The sequence below is a fragment of the Myotis nattereri genome (genome assembly GCF_964212035.1).
Source record: "Myotis nattereri genome assembly, chromosome: 11".
Taxonomy (NCBI): domain Eukaryota; kingdom Metazoa; phylum Chordata; class Mammalia; order Chiroptera; family Vespertilionidae; genus Myotis; species Myotis nattereri.
Window position 1 is genome coordinate 14,943,508 of NC_138086.1, and position 18,078 is coordinate 14,961,585.

The 18,078-nt window shown below is 38.8% G+C and overlaps 1 protein-coding gene across 1 annotated transcript in view; it reads left to right on the forward strand.

Annotated features, from left to right (window-relative positions):
• Window positions 1-18,078, forward strand: part of CPED1 (cadherin like and PC-esterase domain containing 1) — a 280,912-nt gene that overhangs the window by 59,635 nt on the left and 203,199 nt on the right. Inside the window, exons 3-4 of the mRNA XM_081101752.1 lie at window positions 5,765-5,871; window positions 16,000-16,075. Coding sequence (XP_080957878.1) covers window positions 5,765-5,871; window positions 16,000-16,075 — 183 coding nt within the window. The remainder of the gene's footprint in view (window positions 1-5,764; window positions 5,872-15,999; window positions 16,076-18,078) is intronic.

Here is an 18,078-nt window from a genome sequence, read left to right on the forward strand (position 1 = left end):
AGGAAGCCTCACTCCTTAGGGCAGACGCTTGATTAAAACTAAGAACAAAGACCTTCAAAAACTGTTCTTCCTTTTAACACTAAGATGTTCGCTGGTTTCCGAGCAACCTTAGAGAGGATAAACGCAACAATCAGTGCGATTTCATATCGGAGTGAATACATCTGGGCCCTGACAACTCCTGAAATTGTCTGTGGCGCCCTCATTGCTTCCAGAGCCAGCGCTGTGGAGTGATAGTGAGTGGTGCGCCGAGCCATTTGGTTTCACTGTTTATGGAGACACGCCTGTAAGTGTTTCTCATGTTTTTGTAATTTTGAGATGGAGAAGGGAACATCCACATCCTGTTTTTCTAGAACAATGTCCCATGACCTCTCTATTCAAAGGCTTGACTCAGTCTGGAGGGCTAGTCCTGCTCTGGTTTCTTTGGGAAAGAAATTGTTTTATTTTATTTTATTCTTATTTTTTATTATTTGAAAGAAATCATTTTAACCATCAAAGAATCTAAGCAACTTTTAGAGATTTCAACAGTAGACAAAGGCGAAATTAATATTTATAGATTCTGAGAACACATGCAGATGGATTACTACACTTTTACATATGAAAATTCTACTTCAATTACCAGTGGTATTGCTAATAACATTTTGGGGGTGTGCTGCTGCTGGGTGAGGGTCTAGGAATACCTGAATTATCCCTGTTTTAGGCATTTTTTCCTCCAAGGTCCCAAAGGAAAATAGATGCACTGGATAGTAGCTGGAAAAATACCAAAGCTAAATAATTTCTTTTTGTCTCAGTTTCTTCACTTATAAAGTACCTATCCTATATAATAAAAGGCTGATATGCAAATCAACTGAACGGCAGAATGACCAGTCACTATGACACGCACTGACCATTCGGTGGCAGAAGCTCAATGCAGGAGCTGCCCCTCCCTGAGCCGAGCTCATGGCTGGTGAGTGCAGTGGTGGTGGCAGGAGCCTCTCTGCCTCCGCGGCAGCGCTAAGGATGTCCGACTGACCGCTTAGGCCCGCTCCCTACAGAGCGGGCCTAAGCGGTCAGTCGGACATCCCCCAAGGGCTCCTGGACTGCGAGAGGGCACAGGCCAGGCTGAGGGACTGCCCCCCTTGAGTGCACGAATTTCATGCACCGGGCCTCTAGTACATATATAAATGCCTAATATGCAAAGTGTCTCCTCGGGAGTTCGACCAGGAGACTGGGAATTCGATTGCTCACTATGATGTGCGCTGACCACCAGGAGGCAGCGCGAAATGAAGGAAGGGCCTAGCCAGCAGCCGGCAGCTGGGGAAGGATCGGCCCTGATCACTGGCCAGCCCTAGAGACCCTACTTGTGCATGAATTTCGTGCACAGGGCCTCTAGTGTGTAATGATTGTTTCCATCCCACAAAGTTATGATATTGGAAGTTCCCTATAAGTTAACATATAAGGCCTCAAAAGCTAAGTTTCTCTGTTGCCTCTTTGTTTTTTGAAGGGGTAACGATTTAATGGTCTCAAACATGGCCTCTAGAGCTAGACATCATGTATTAAAATTCTCTTCCCACCACTAACTATATGGCTAACCTTGGACCAGTTATTTAACCTTTCTGGTCCACTTTACCTGTTTTTCCCCAAATCCAAATCTGACTTCTCAGCTCTTACACTCTAATGTCAATCTTCTGGGTGCAGAAGAAACACACCAAGCAAGATGAACACCAAGAATGTTTGTTCCAATGCCTAGAAAGAGCCTGTCCTAGGCCATTTATAACTGCGACAACAGCTCTGAGACAGGCCGAATGTGGAAAAGAGTCCAAAGAGAGAGCGTGAGTGAGAAAAGATGAGAGCCAGCCAAGCTTGAAGTGGGACCTGAGCCACGTTAGCAATCCAACCTGAGAAGAGACGTAAGTGAAAAAGAAGATCAAGGGCAACGTTTGCCTTTTCCAGGCTCCTGAGAAAAAGAACAACTCCAAGAAGTCACACTTCAGTCCTTTCTAACTGTAACAGAGCCAATACCATGTCTTCCGAGCTGAGGTAACCTTACTCAGCTTTGCCGGAGAGCGTGGCCAAACCTGGAAATCAAAGGGTATAGTCACATATGCTTTTAAGACCAACTGACCAAATATCAATGAGCCTAAAGTCAACTCATCAAAATCACTTTACAGAATGAACAGTGTAATTCATTGAAAGCTGCAATGCGGATCATCCCCTTGCTGAATGAGCAATTGATGGGCACTGACACACCAGTCTTTTACCCCAGGGTTAGCCCCATTTTCTGCTCCTGGAGGCAGGGCCCACGCAGCATGGGAGCAGACAGGGCCAGCAGGTAAACTGGAGAACGTGTGGGGAGCTGTACTTAGCTCCAGCGACTGGCTGCCACGCAGGCATGGGCCAGGTGCCGCCCAGTTTTCAAATGAGGGCTGAGCTGGATTTTGATGTGAACTGTGCTGACATTTGCATTTTGTCAAATACTTAAAATTGTACAACACAACAAAACAGACACTGTGCAGGCCACATGCACCCCACATGGGGGCTTGACTCTTCCCGGGTGCCTGCAGTCTCGCTGTGAAACACTGGGCATGTGCGTCCCCACTCTCATGCTTTCAGCTACGTGAGCATGACCCGAAGCTCACAGTATACAGTAATCTGTAATTTTGCCCAGGCACAAATTGTATCCCAAATGCTCCACGGTTGACTTCTGCGTGTGATTTATTTAGCTAGTGAATGTGCTTTGTTTTCTGCCCAGTTTCTACAAGTCAGTGTGACTTTTGATTTTTTTTAAATTCAACTTTGAATGCAGAATAACACTCATGCAATAAATAAGCTTCTACTCTAAAAAAGAGCTGTGGGAGTCAGCAGTGGTAGTTGATTTCTAAAGTTGGAGAAAGAACTGAAAAGAAAGTGAAAAAGATCTATTAAATGTTTAATTGGAAAATAGTTTGAGGTAGAACTTAATGAGTGTAGCAACAGGAATTTTGAATGGAAACAATCAGTATTTTTCAGATCATGGTAGCAAGAATTAGGGAAGAAGTATAAAGAGATGACTTGAAAACTTCAGTTTTAATTTTTTTCATTTTACAGTAAAATTTATATGCTATAGTGTATTTTTAAAATATTCATCTTGAATTTTAAATATTAATTAAATATTTTTGAGAGATGATGGGTAACTCTTATGAGCCTCAAAAACTATGTGATTCTTTAGAAGTTATTCTAAATTCTTTTTAATGTTTAGATCCTTCAAGTAGATTGCTGAAGGCAGTTACTGCTCTTTCTTTTTCTTTTTCTTTTTGCTAGTTACTTTCATATTTCTAGCACAATGTTCTGTTCATAGGAGGTTCTTGATAAATTGAATGCGTTGAATTATTTAAAGGTGTCTTCCATTTTTAAACATTTATGGCTTAATATTTTTTTCTATCAAATTGAGAAATTGTGCGTGTGCCTTGGGTAGTGAAAGGGGAATATAAAAAATGTACTCTGTTTTTAACACCCAAACAATAGAGTCCATAATTTGAAATTCTTTCTTTGCATATTCATATCTTCTTAAAATATTTAGTTGAGTATATTAAGACAGGACATTTCTTCTAGGTTTATAATGTTTCTTGGGCTAGAAATAATATTGAATGAAACAGTCTTTATGTTTTTCCTTTTGAATCCACATCAAAGGTTTTGGTTGAAAATGCCAGATGGCCTGGCCAGTGTGGTTCAGTGGTTGAGCGCCCAGGTCAGGGTACATGCCTGGGTCTTGGGCTTGATCCCAGTAGAGGGCGTGCAGGAGGCAGCCAATCAATGATTCTCTCTCATTATTGATGCGTCTATCTCTCTCCCTCTCCCTTCCTCTCTGAAATCAATAAAGATTTTTTAAATGCCAGATGCACATTTAAAGTATTGGAATCATTGGCGTATTCGGATTGGGCTAATGGAATATGCTTGTAGTTTCTTTAAAATGAGGGTAAGTGGAACAGGGTAGACCCTTCAAGCCTAAAGCCTGATAGCAATTACATGGAGAGATTTCACCCATCCCCAAATCGCAGCACCATTTCTCCTTGTCCTTTGAACTCTTGTGTATCTTTCAGAGTCTTGGGATACAACAAGCAAACAGAGGATTTCTAGGACAAGAGTTCATATGTTAACTTGAGCTCAACTGCCTGGATCAACTTTTGTTAGACAGGGAGGTTTCTCTTCTAGAAACAGAACAATTACAGAGGAACCAATAGTCCAGACAGCACAGAGCTGCTCAACTTGTAAAAGACTTGATTAGTGAAGAGTGAAATTTCATTCCTACTTGTCACAGCTCACACTTTCTTATTAATCTTTCTTTTTTTTTTTTCTATAAAGCCCTTCTTTGAAAGTATAAGGCTCTCAACTGAGACATTTTTTCTGGGAATTAAAAACATATATTTTTATTTATTTTTTAAAATATTTTTTATAGAGAGAAGAAGAGAGAGAGAGAAATATCGATGTGAGAGAGAAACATCAATTGGCTGCCTCCTGCTCCCCCCTTCCCCCAAACTGGGGATCAGGCCTGCAGCCTGGACATGTGCCCTGACCAGGAATTGAACTGGCAACCTTTCAGTGCACAGGACAGTGCTCAACCAACTGAGTCACACTGGCCAGGGCCTTCTGGGAAATTATTAAAAGATAAGATTTGGAGACAGTGGTTATCTTCCTTTTAGAGACCACTAACACCTATTGTGGGAAATGACTTGTGAGGTCTGGCATAAGTAGTTGCTCAAAGGAGCATTATGTCACAAGAGGTCAACAAAAGATCATGTGTACAGAAATTGCTTAATTTTTTAAACTGGATTTCCATCCAAAATAGGGAAGTTTCCCTAATAATATTAATTCTTTTATACATAATCTTTTCTGGTTATTTTTGGTTTACCCATTTGTATATCCTCTCTGAAGAAATGTGTTTACTACCTTATCATGGGCTAGTCATTCATTCATTAATTTGGCAAATGTTTTCAAAGCATCAATTTTATGTAAGGCATATTGATAAAAATTTATATAAATAAATCAAAGAGAATAAGTGAAATATATGCAAAAGTAAGTCTTTTTGGCAAATGTTTACTTTTAAATGTTTAAGCATTATGCAAAACTGTATTCTTCTGAGATTATTTTGGTAAGTTACTAAGATTTATTGACAAAGGACTTTGTCCTTGGTGAAATAAATGAAATATCATTTGCTTTGGTCCATGTTTTACTCTGTATTTTGATCTAACTCTGTGGTGTCTATAACTAAACTACAAATTTATTTTGGACAAAACCTGTGTCTTAAATTTTTCATTGAATTTTATTTTCTGCCTACTACAATATTTTCTCTGTAAGAAATCTTATGAAAGTATATTTAATGTTTAAGACCTATGAAAATTAATGGTGTTACTGAAGCCCAAAACTAAATATCTAGTGTTTTGACTGATCTTTATTTGATTTTGCAACTATCTCCTATCTTAAAATAACTTTATAGTCTTCTTTCCTCCCAATTTCCAAATGAGGCTTTGTAAATTTATTGTATTTTAATTTTAGTTTTTTTTAAAGAAATGTTTTGATATTGCTTCAGAAAATTGAATTTTCCTAGGGTACAATACTAAATATAAAAATGTTAGGTCTGCTAACTTAGAAAAGTTGAACTTTAGTCATTTTGAATATTGACTTTTAAATATAATCAGACTCATTGTTGCCTGTGTTTTAGGACCAAAATAATTATATTCTTTAATCTAAAGAAGTAAATGCTGCCTTTAAAAAATCTGATCATTTTTTTTTCAATGCTTTTTGCTATTAGGTGATTTGGGCTCTTGGGATCTGCTCATTTGCCTGTCTTCTAGGAAAGCTGCTGGAAATCCCTGCATATCCAAGGAAGCTATGTGCCAGTTAAGTTTACATCAAAAGGTAAATATTTTTTCACACATGCGCAGATTATATTAGTCCTATAGGTATTAGCACCAGCATCTCTTGTTCAATAATGTTCAAAAAAGTTTCACCATTAGATCCATTACATGTTTGGAGAGAGTTCCAATGGTTATGCCTTATACACTTTACCATACAAGGTTCACCAATTTTGTTTGATAGAATCCCCCTCAATGCCAGCGACTACCTAGCAGGACCCAAAACTTGATTGAGAAGTCTGTAGCCTCTGGGCTGTTGCTTACCCTGGCCACATGTTTATCCAAAGTAGTCAAGTCTTTATTCTCTAGATCACTGTTTTAACTTTTTCAAAGTTAAAGTGGTATCCTGAATTATAATAAAATTTATACAATTTATTATTAACTTTTAAAATTGACATTCGATCTCTACTGCTTACTTTGTGTGAATTTTTGTATTGCTTTTAGAAAAGTTAACGAACATTTATCAAATGCCCAATAATGTGTTTGGTCACTGTGCTGGAAATATGCTCTATTTTGGTACTTATAACAAGTCTCTGAAAAAAAAAAGTGTCAAAACTAATAGCTGTTTTCAGTAGTAAAATAGTATTGTAGTAGTAATCCTGATCACTTGATATTTCTGAAACTGACAGTCTTGATAACTCCTCTCTATTTCTGACTCTTGACTCCCTTGGCCTTTGGACTGAGCACATTGTTTTGGTTCTTCTTATATACTAGAGGCCCTGTGCACGACATTCATGCACTGGAGGGGGGAGGTCCCTCAGCCCGGCCTGCACCCTTTCTCAGTCTGGGAGCCCTCGGGAGATGTCCAACTGATGGACATCCTTAGGCTGAGGCTCCCGCCACCCCCGCTGAGCTCGCCAGCTGTCAGCTGGCTTCTGGCTGAGCGGCTCTCCCCCTGTGGGAGTGCACTGACCACCAGGGGGCAGCTCCTGCATTGAGTGTCTGCCCCCTGGTGGTCAGTGCATGTCATAGCGACTGGTCATTCTGCTGTTCGGTTGCTTTGCATATTACCCTTTTATTGAATAGGATTTTTGACTATTTCTTCTCTCTTTCTTTTTTAAAGCTACCTTTCCTCTGCCCATTCTTAAATGCCTGTGTTCCCTAACACCACTCCCAAAGTTTTAACTGCCATTTGTAGTTGATGATTCCCAAATCTACATCTAAAATTCAAAGCACTCTACCAGGCTTTGGGCTTGCATGTACATCTCCAGGTCTGATTATCATCTGCACTCTATGTCCCACAGACACCTCAAACTCAACATGGAGAAAACCAACTCATTGTTTTCCCCAGTAAAATTTACTCTGTACTTGCATTTACAAGCTTTGCAGAACTTCTGTTCTGTTGGTCATAAACATGATCAAGTCCTCTGTAATTTCCTGACATAGAAACTTGGCCTTCACCTCTGAGCTCTTCTTCTTCTTTGTCATCTGCATTCCATCAATCACTAATACAATGAAATCTAAATATTTCTCAAATATTTTACTGCTCAATATTTCTCAAATATATCAGTACTTACTACCTTTACCCTAGCCAGGCAGTCACCATATTTTACCAAGATTATTGCTGAATCCTCTTCACTAATTTTTCTGAAGCAAATATTTTGCCCCTGAAATTTATCCTGCTCACCGTTGTCACAATGAAATATGTAAGTTTACAATATTTTCTTTGTGTAACACACCTCCCAGCAGGAGACAAATGCCGTACTCAAAAGGATATAACTGAAGGGAAATTAATAAAGGAGCTATTTATAGTGGCTTTGGCAGAATAAGAGAAACAAAAATTAGAGACACAAAGAAACCAGCAACATCATAACATTTCCCCCAGCTCTGGTCTGAGGAAGGATATGAAGAAGGAATGGTGTAGCAGAACCTAATGAGAGCTGGAACCAAGAAAGAGAGGTCAGTGGGGGAACTATAAGAGAGGAGCTATAAACATGGGGAAAGTTAGCTATTGACAAATCATAGTTCTGCAAAGAGGAAGCTTGGAAGATAAGTGTCCAAACTGTCTCCACTCCCACCCTCCAATCTCTTGCCAAGGCTTCCCATTGGTACCAGACACCATTCAAAGTGCTTCCATATTTATTTATGTCCATTGTTTACATTTTAGGAGACTAAGCACATAGAGATTAAGAAAATCACGGATCATAAATGAAGCAAAGAGGATTCAAATTCAGACAGTCTGACTTCAAATTCTGTTTTCTTTACCATATCACTATAGAACCTTTCTAAAAAGATGTTTAGCCACTGCACTTACAGCATATGCTAATGAATATACTTAAAGAATACAAAAATTATAAATGATATATGTTATATAACTGTTACTTGGGAACATAAATAATTTGAAGCTTCATGAGCCATAATTTATTTATGTAAACATAAATATTAAAACTTACCAAAAAATTCAAGAGAAAGGAGGACTTCCTAGCTCTTTTTATGTGGTCAGCATTATTCTAATTTTGAAACCAGATAATGACACTACAAAGAGAGAAAATTATAGGCCAATTTTCCTGATGAACAGAGTTGCTAAAATCCTCAACAAAATATTAGCAAATCGGATCTAGCAATGTACTAAAAAGATCAGACACCATGACCAAGTGGTATTTGTTTCAGGGATACAGGCTGGTATAATATTTGCAAATCAATAAATGTGATACATCACATAAACAAGATTAAAGATAAAATCACATGATCAGATCAATAGATGCAGAAAAAGCATTCAACAAAATCTAGCAACCATTTTTTATAAAAAATCTTGGTGAAGTGGGAATAGAGAGATCATACCTCAATATAATAATGTCCATATAAGAAAAACCTGTAGCTAACATCATACTTAATTGGCAAAACTAAAAGCAGGTACAAGACTGGGATGTTCACTTTCACCACTTTTATTCAACATAGTACTAGAAGTCCTAGCCACAGGGATCAGACAAGAAAAAAAAAAGGCATCTACATTGGAAAGGAGAAAGTAAAACTGTTATTAGTTGCAGGTGACATGATATTGTACATAGAAAACCCTAAAGATTCCACCAAAAAACTAATAGATTTACAAAATGAATTAGGCAAGCAGCAGGATACAAAATCAACATCCAGAAATCAATGGCATTTTTATTCACCAATAATGAACTCCCAGAGAGAAAAACCAAACCAAACCAAACCAAACCAAACAACAATAAACAATCCTTTTTGCCATTGCAACAAAAAAATATATGATCCTTGTAATAAACTTAATCAAGGAAGGAAAAGACCTGTATTCAGAAAACTACAGGACATTGAAAAAAAGAAATAAAGGAAGGTATAAACAAATGGAAGCATATTCCATATTCATGGGAAAATTAACATCATGAAAATGTCCATCCAATCTATGGATTCAACACAATCCCTATTAAAATACCAATGGCATATTTCACAGATCTAGAACAATATAGAGAAAGTTAGCCATTGACAAATCATAACTCTGCAAAAATTTATATGGAACCAAAAAAGACCCCAAATAGCTGCTGCAAAATTCAGAAAGAAGAACAAAGCTGGAGGGATCACAATACCGGATATCAGATCTGTATAATAAAAGCCTAAGTGACCATTACAGTGGAACGACCAGAATGACCAGTCATTATGTTGCGCACTGACCACCAGGGGGCAGCTCCTGCGTTGAGAATCTGCCCCCTGGTGGTCAGTACGCTCCCACAGGGGGAGCACCACTCAGCCAGAAGCCAGACCCATGGCTGGGGAGCCTCTCCCGCCTCTGCAATAGTGCTAAGGAGCAGCGAGCCGAATGATAAGGAGCCAGCAGGCAGGCAGTAAGGAGCAAGGGGTCCCAGACTCCGAGCAGCCTCAGGTTGGGCTGAAGGACCCCCGCCCTTTGACATGCACGAATTTCGTGCACCAGGCCTCTAGTCTACACTAATAAAAGACAAAGATGCCAATTGACCATATCTTCGCTATGCCCCCCACCCAATCAGAAGAGTATGCAAATTAACCCAACAAAGATGGCGGTTAATTTGCATACACAGGTGACCAGCGAGGGAGCCAAGCTGCAGAGAAGGGAACGGATCAGAGGTAGCAGAGATGGGAGCGGAGCTGAGGCAGCAGACACGGGAGGGAGCAAAGTGGCAGAGAAGGGAGGGAGTGAGGCAGTGGACACGGGAGGCAGGTGAAGCAGAGGACACAGGATGGAGCTGAGGTGGCGGGGAAGGGAGGGAGTGAGGCAGTGGAGAAGGGAGCGAATTCCACCTCGGTGGGCTTCACTCCCTTCTCTGCTTCGCTCCAGTCTCAGGAAGCCCTATTCTTTCAGGAATAGGCCCGAGAAAGCGCTATTCTTGCAGGAATCTTCCTGCAACGGGCCTCTAGTTATACTATAAGCCCATTGTAATCAATACAGCCTGGTACTGGCACAAGAACAGGCATAAGGATCAATGTAATGGAACAGAGAACCCAGAAATTGACCCAAGCCACTACACTCAATTAACAAAGGAGGCAAGAGCATTCAGTGGAGTACAGACAGTCTCTTCAATAAATAGTGTTGAGTAAATTGTACAGGTATATGCAAAAAAAATGAAACTAGATCATCAACTTACACCATACACAAGAAAAAACTCAAAATGGATAAAAAACTTAAATGCAAGTCATGAAACCATAAAAATCCTAGAAGAAAATATAGACAACAAAATCTCAGACATCTCATGTGGCAGAATTTTCACCTATACATCTCCTTGGGCAAGAGAAACAAAGGAAAAAATAAACAAATGGGACTACATCAAACTAAAAATCTTCTGCACAGCAAAAGAAACCATCCTCAAAATGAAAAGGGAATCCACTGTATGGGAGAATATATTTTCCAATGATATATAGTCTAAGGGGTTAGTCTCCAAAATATATAAAGAAGTCATACAACTCAACAAAAGGAAGATAAACAATCTAATTAAAAAATGGGCAAAGGACCTAAATAGACACTTCTCCAAAGCAGACATACAGATCGCCAAGAGACATATGAAAAAATGTTCAACATTACTAATCATCAGAGAGATGCAAATCAAAACAAATGAAGAAACAACAAGTGTTGGCAAGGGTGTGGAGAAAAAAGAACCCTAGTATACTACTGGTGCAGCCACAATGGAAAACAGTATGGAGTTTCCTCAAAAAATTAAAAATGGAACTGCTGTTTGATTTAGTTATTCCACTTCTAGAAATATATTCTAAGCATCCCAAGACACCAATCAGAAAGAATATATGTATCCCTATGTTCATAGCAGTGTTATTTACAATAGCTAAAATCTGGAAACAGCCCAAGTGCCCATCAGTAGATGAGTGGATAAGAAAGCTGTGATACATTTACACCATGGAATACTATGCAGCTGTAAAAAAGAAGCATCTCTTACCTTTGAGACAGCATGGAGGGACCTAGAGATTCTGGGAAGGCAAATAAGCCAGATAGAGAAAGAGAAATATCACAGGATCACACTTAAATGTGGAATATAATGAACAAAATAAACGGATGAACAAAATAGATCCAGAGGCATGGAAGCATGGAACAGACTGATGAATCTCAGAGGGATGAGAGGAGGTGGGAAGAGATTAACCACAGAATTTGTATGCATATATGCATTGCCCATGGACACAGGCAATAATGTGCTGAAGGCCTGGGTAGGGTGAGGGGGAAAAAGAAAGCGGAACATCTGTAATATTTTCAACAATAAAGAAAAAAATAACAAAAACAAAACAGTTGTTTCAAATTGCTTGATGATGTTGTAAGATTGTCAGAGACTGTAAAGTGAAAAAGAAAGGGCATCTGCTCAAATTAAAATTACATGTCAGAGGTTTGGAATTTAAGTGCTTAATGAAAATGATCACCGATCTGTTATAGAAAATGAATGGTCAGGAGTCGCTCTAGTCAGGAAGAGAGTCACATAAATTTAAAACTGTATTGGTCCATATGTGGCTGAAAGTGAAGTGAGGTCCACTAGTTGGGGTAGCATTAAATTTAGTAACTAGGGCTGCATCTCACCTCTCACAGACAGGTTCTAGTATTTCCTGAGATGAGGGATTGATTTCTAGCTCTAAATGTTTGTGGGATTAGCAGCCCCTAAAACCAGGATGCTGTTTTTAGTACTACGTGGAGCGCTGAGAACTACTGAAAGGGCTCTTCTGTTAAGGCATGCAAGGACATTTTCAGGTGAATTTGATGGAATAATTGTGTGTTAGAAACTTGGGGGATAAAGGGACTTTTTTTCTTTGATTAGTTGCTTCTCTTCTTGTCATTAATTCTTTTCCTTATGGATGATACTGAACAGCTTTCAGAGACCCTATTTTTGATAAAATAAAAGGAATGAAAGTCTATACAGATCTACTGAAAAAAAAAGTAGTTTCTAAGATACAATATGAAGTGTATGTACTCTCATTGTTCCCAAGTGACTAAAAAATTTTTATTACTTGGATGTTTTCTTAGACTTTATAAATAGTCTACATTTAAATGCCTGTTCTCCTTAATGAGTTACTGTAGTGTTAGTTTTTTAAATTTTGTTTATAGTTAATATTATACTGTTGCACTTATTAATTAAAGATTTCAACTAAGAATGATTTTTTACTTTTGATTCTGATACTATATGTAACAAAAATAATTTAGATACAGATTATCACTGATTATGGTTGTAGAAGATATGTTGAGATTGAAATCTTTTTAAATGCACATTTCCACCCTAGCCGCTTTGGCTCAGTGGATAGAGTGTCGGCTTGTGGACTGAAGGGTCCTGGGGTTTGATTCAGGTCAAGGGCACTAGGATTTGATCCCCAGTAGGGGGCGTGCAGGAGGCAGCCAGTCAATGATTCTCTCTCAGCACTGATGTTTCTATCTCTCTCTTCCTCTCCTTTCCTCTCTGAAATCAATAAAAGTATATTTAAAAAAATAAATGCACATTTCCTTTGTCCCAATTTGATCTCAGAAATGTCCCAGGCTCAAATGCCATTATCATTTTATATTCATTCTAATTCTTTCAAAGATATGAAAGATTTTATGCTAAGGAAAATATCAGAACAGCGGTCTATAAACACACACACACACACACATTTGTAAAGCATTCAAACCCAGTACAAAATGGGTATAGAAATGACTATTTGGGTGATTAGGATGTGTCAATATAGATTGTTCAATTGTAACAAAATCACCACTCGAAGGGTGGGGGGGTGCTCATAATGGGGGAGGTTGTGTGCATGTGTGGGGGCAGTGGGTGAGCTTCCCCCAAAATAAAGCCTGATAAAAATATTTATTGCAGTCTGAAGCTGGAGAAGCTCATCTTATAAAAGTTAGCTAACCCAGTAAAAACTTCTTTGATGATGTTCCAGTTGATACCGGGATGCAAATCATAAATTTTATGATGTACATAAAAAAAATGAGAATATAAAGCACTAGATACAGAAAAACGTCGTTAGGTTTAGCAATTAAAAAGTTAAAATATGTGTCATGTAGATGATTTGCCATAGCTGCATGACCCTATGTTTATTTCTTTGTGCTGAGTCATTCAGTTTAACTGCTTAGTTTGGTGCTCAGTTCCAGATTAGAATGGAGATGATGTTTCTGGTGTCACGTGTCACCATGAGTATGTCATCTGCTGTGACTCTGAATTCCAAAGATTTACTTTGGAGGAAAGAGCATGGGAAGAGGTCACTGGGTGAGGGCTGGGAAAATCGAAGGCGGGAGGGGTGAGTAGTTACTTGGCTTGGCTCTGAGTTTCTGAAGCAAGTGCTTTGTTGACCCTGAGTCAGCTCATCCTTCTGATCCAAGGCCTCAAACGAAAAGTCATCTCTCTGATGAGACACAGCAAAGTACCTTCTATGTGAAGGCTGTGCACGCTGTGCACTATCTTTGCAGCATCTACACAAAGCTTTTTGGCCCATGAGTTTTGTAACTCATGTTACCAAGGCTTCTGTTCCATCCTGTTTGTAGCAGACCATGGCACCTAGGATGCTTTAAGCCAGTGGTTCTCAACCTTCTGGCCCCTTAAATACAGTTCCTCATGTTGTGTCCCAACCATAAAATTATTTTCGTTGCTACTTCACAACTGTAATGTTGCTACTGTTATGAATCGTAATGTAAATATCTGATATGCAGGATGGTCTTAGGCGACCCCTGTGAAAGGGTCGTTCGGCCGCCAAAGGGGTTGCGACCCACAGGTTGAGAACCGCTGCTTTAAGCATTTGCAGTAACAGCACATTTGCTCTGAGCCCTTCCAGCAGTGGGAGAAGGTCTGAAGCCGGACCTGTGCCAGTACATAATCTTTCATGTCACTTCCCTAATGCTGGCTCTCTTCCTGGGTCCTTCTATTGTGAAGATTTTATTTAGTCAATAGCAGCCCAGTCATTTTTACATCTGAAAGATGCTTTTATATGTTAGCTTAAGAAAAAAAACCCAAAACACCTCAAACATTTGGTATGAATTTCCCATATTTTCGCAGTGCTCTGTCCCTGACCGCCAGCCTGCTTTAGGAATTCTGAATGGAAAACTTCCGGATTTTATGAAACCCTTTCCCCCCCTACATTTAGTCTCTGAATTGTCATATTTGGAATTTAAGAAATGTAGATCTCTAAAGCCTATCAAGCACCATATGTACAGCCTTTTCTCAGTTCCCAGTGCAGTAGGAACATAAGCGGCTCAGATTTTGGTATCTCTGTAGACTTTCAAATGGAGCGTTTAGGAATGTTGCTGGTGCAGATTTCGCAGAGTGGGTTCTGCTGGAGTCTGGCTTCATTCATAGATGACCTGGGCTGAAGTTTACATTTTACTGAATAAATGAAGAGGAGGTAACAGGATTGTGATGGTTGGAGAATAACTGATGCATTGTTTCAAAGCTTAAGGTGCTTTTTTTAAATGAACCATTAAAAAACAAAATAAGCCCTAGCTGGTTTGGCTCAGTGGATGGAGCGTTGGCCTGAGGACTGAAGTGTTCTGGGTTTTATTCTGGTCAAGAGCACGTGCGGGGTTGTGGGCACGGTCCCTGGTAGGGGGCCAGCAGGAGGCAGCCGATCAATGATTTTCTCTCATTATTGATGTTTCTATCTCTGTCTCCCTCCCCCTTCCTCTCTGAAGTCAATACAAATACATTCAAAACAAAACTAGAACTATGATTGAATTATTGGGTTGACACTCTCTAAGAGTGGAACTTAAAGACCCAAGGCTCTAGTCTAACTGCTTTATTTTACAAACAGAGAGGGAGGAAGAGAAGCCAAGTGACGGACTCAAGGTTATTCTGTTGGGTGGGAGAAGTGGGACCACAAGCCTTGTCCCTGGTTCCCTCGCTTTTCTCCAACTGCAACTGCGTTCCTCTCATCGAATCACGCCAGCAAGACCAAGTAGAGAAACTCCAGCGTTTTAGTAGAGTGAGTTAGTTTGAGAGTAACTGATAATTGTTCAAAATGAATCGGATATTCAAAGTAATTTACACTTATCTTTCTGTTGGCTTTAAGAAGGCTTGACCATATTTGGAATTGTTTTTGAGATTTTGTTGATAATAGCTAGCTAGCCAATCTGTAAATTCAGGAGGGGAGAGAATTAGTTTGTTTGTACCTTTTCAAGTTAAAGTACATATTGGAATTTGTGATCATATGTATGAGGCTTTTTAAGAAGAAAATTTTTGTTAAAGTAGAGTTTTATGATAGCTGGGCTTTATATTTGGGAGCAATAATGCCCTGAAGTACGACGTGAAAAGTAAGGATGGAGTTTTGAAATAGGTTTAGCACTGAATTTCCACTGTCTGTGATTGAAATCACCGAGGGACCTTGGAACGTTGCACTGTAGTTGACTTACTTTGAGGTATGTTATGCTTAGTACGTTTTTTTTTGCCAAAGCTAAATTTGAAACTATGAAGTTATTTGTGTTGCTCTGTTTGCCATAAGGACATAGTATTCCCTTTTATTTCTAGCAAATATCATGGCTTTGAAATAAATCAAGGTTTTCAAAAGTATTCCCAAATATTTTGAAGATTTCTAAGGGCCAGGTTTTAATTTTATGTTACCAAATAGACCAATCTTTATTCTGGATCTAAATGTTGACTTGCAGAGGCTGAGGGCAGGGTGTGGATGGCGTTCCCTTTGCCCGAGCATTTATGAATGCCCAGCTCACTAGAATCTTTTTCATTCCATTCAGGTAAACATATTACCAGAAATACAGCATCAGCTTTGCAGAAAGGAAGGCTTATGTCAAATAATTCAAAGATTTCCAGGTAAGCTTTCCTTTGCTTCCTTATGCATAAACATGTGAAATATGTAGGCATTGTAGGAGACACCATCTGATATATGAGCTCCTTTGTCCACCAATTTCATGATCATAAATCTTCCAGAATCCACAAGGTTTTACCAATGGAAAGACCTCTATAATAAGTAATACAAGTGTAACATTAATATTCTTTCTTTCAGTTTTGCCTTCTTCCTTTCTAGATAAATATTCCTTTTCTTCATATATGTTTTCTTTTGATACATTTTCTTCTTTATTTTAAAAGCAATTATTATAGTACTTCTTAATTATATAAAACTTGAAATTAAAAAAAAAATGCCTTCACGATTAATGTGTTTCTTCTTTTTGAAATCTTCTCAATTTGTGTGTTTAAGACAAGATGCTGACTGAGTAAATTCTGTCTTGACAACATTAGAAATGTAGGATGAAAATCACCATCTCATTTTCTCATAGATTCCCTGAGTGGGAAAATAACATCAGATGTTATATGTTTTCATAGATGAAATTATAGTCTCCTATAAAGCTCATCAATGAAAGTGTTCTTCATATTTCTTGTTTAAAATCCATTTAATGTTTAATGGCTATGCCCCTAGAAAATATTTTATTATATAATTAAAATATAGACCTACATAGCTTTAATTATTTTAAAATTAATTTTTGTCCAAATGGAATCAGAAAAATAATACCTTAACCCAGTGGTCGGCAAACTGCGGCTCGCGAGCCACATGCGGCTCGCGAGCCACATGCGGCTCTTTGGTCCCTGGAGTGTGGCTCTTCCACAAAATACCATGTGCGGTGCGCACGTACACTGCGATTGAAACTTCGTGGCCCATGCACAGAAGTCGGTATTTTGTGGAAGAGCCACACTCAAGGGGCCAAAGAGCCGCATGTGGCTCGCGAGCCGCAGTTTGCTGACCACTGCTTAACCCATCGCCTCTTCCATGGGGTTTCTGCTTTCACACCAAACATTAACCACATTGGTATGTCCCACTTATACTAATACTGTTATACACCAAGGATTAAAATAAATAAAAGTGCATCAGCACTTAACCTTTTAATTTAAGATACTTGTCTAAAATAAATGAGAGCTACATAAACTTGGTTCTTTAGTTACTCTCTTAAATCACAATTATAACTGACTCCATAGTCTCTAAATTTGTTTTGTTTTTGTAAACATCCGCTGGATAGTTTCTTTATTTTTTTTTAAGTAATGTGAGGCATAAGTAAAACAATTACTTCCATTAATACGTTACTAATAAATTTTGAAATACAGTTAAAGCAATTTGAAAAAATATTGTTTGCATTTTGAAAAAATGCCTACAGAATTTTAAGGTTTTGTTGTTTTTGCTATTTACATTTCAAAATGGTTGACTCAGAACACGTTTCTTTAGTGTTAGAATTAGCAACATGGAATCATAGGGATGAAAATGCATTTATAGCCAGAAATGGATTACCAGTTTATAAGTTTATATATTTTTTTGCTTTCATAAAATTAAGACGTTTTGCCAAAACCGGTTTGGCTCAGTGGATAGAGCGTCGGCTTGCGGACTGAAAGGTCCCAGGTTCGATTCCGGTCAAGGGCATGTACCTGGGTTGCGGGCATATCCCCAGTGGGAGATGTGCAGGAGGCAGCTGATCGATGTTTCTCTCTCATCGATGTTTCTAACTCTCTATCTCTCTCCCTTCCTCTCTGTAAAAAATCAATAAATATATTTAAAAAAAATTAAGACGTTTTCCTCTTTTGCTTTGAACATTTTTTATTCTTTTTTTAAAATATTTTTTTATTGATTTCAGAGAGGAAGAGAGAGGGAGAAAGAGATAGAAATACCAATGATGAGAGATAATCATTGATGGGCTGCCTCCTGCACATACCTCACGCTAGGGATGGAGCCCGCAACCTGGGTATGTGCCCTGATTGGGAATCAAACCACGACCTCCTGGTTCATAGGTAGACGCTCAACCACGGAGCCACACAGGCTGGGCAAACATTTT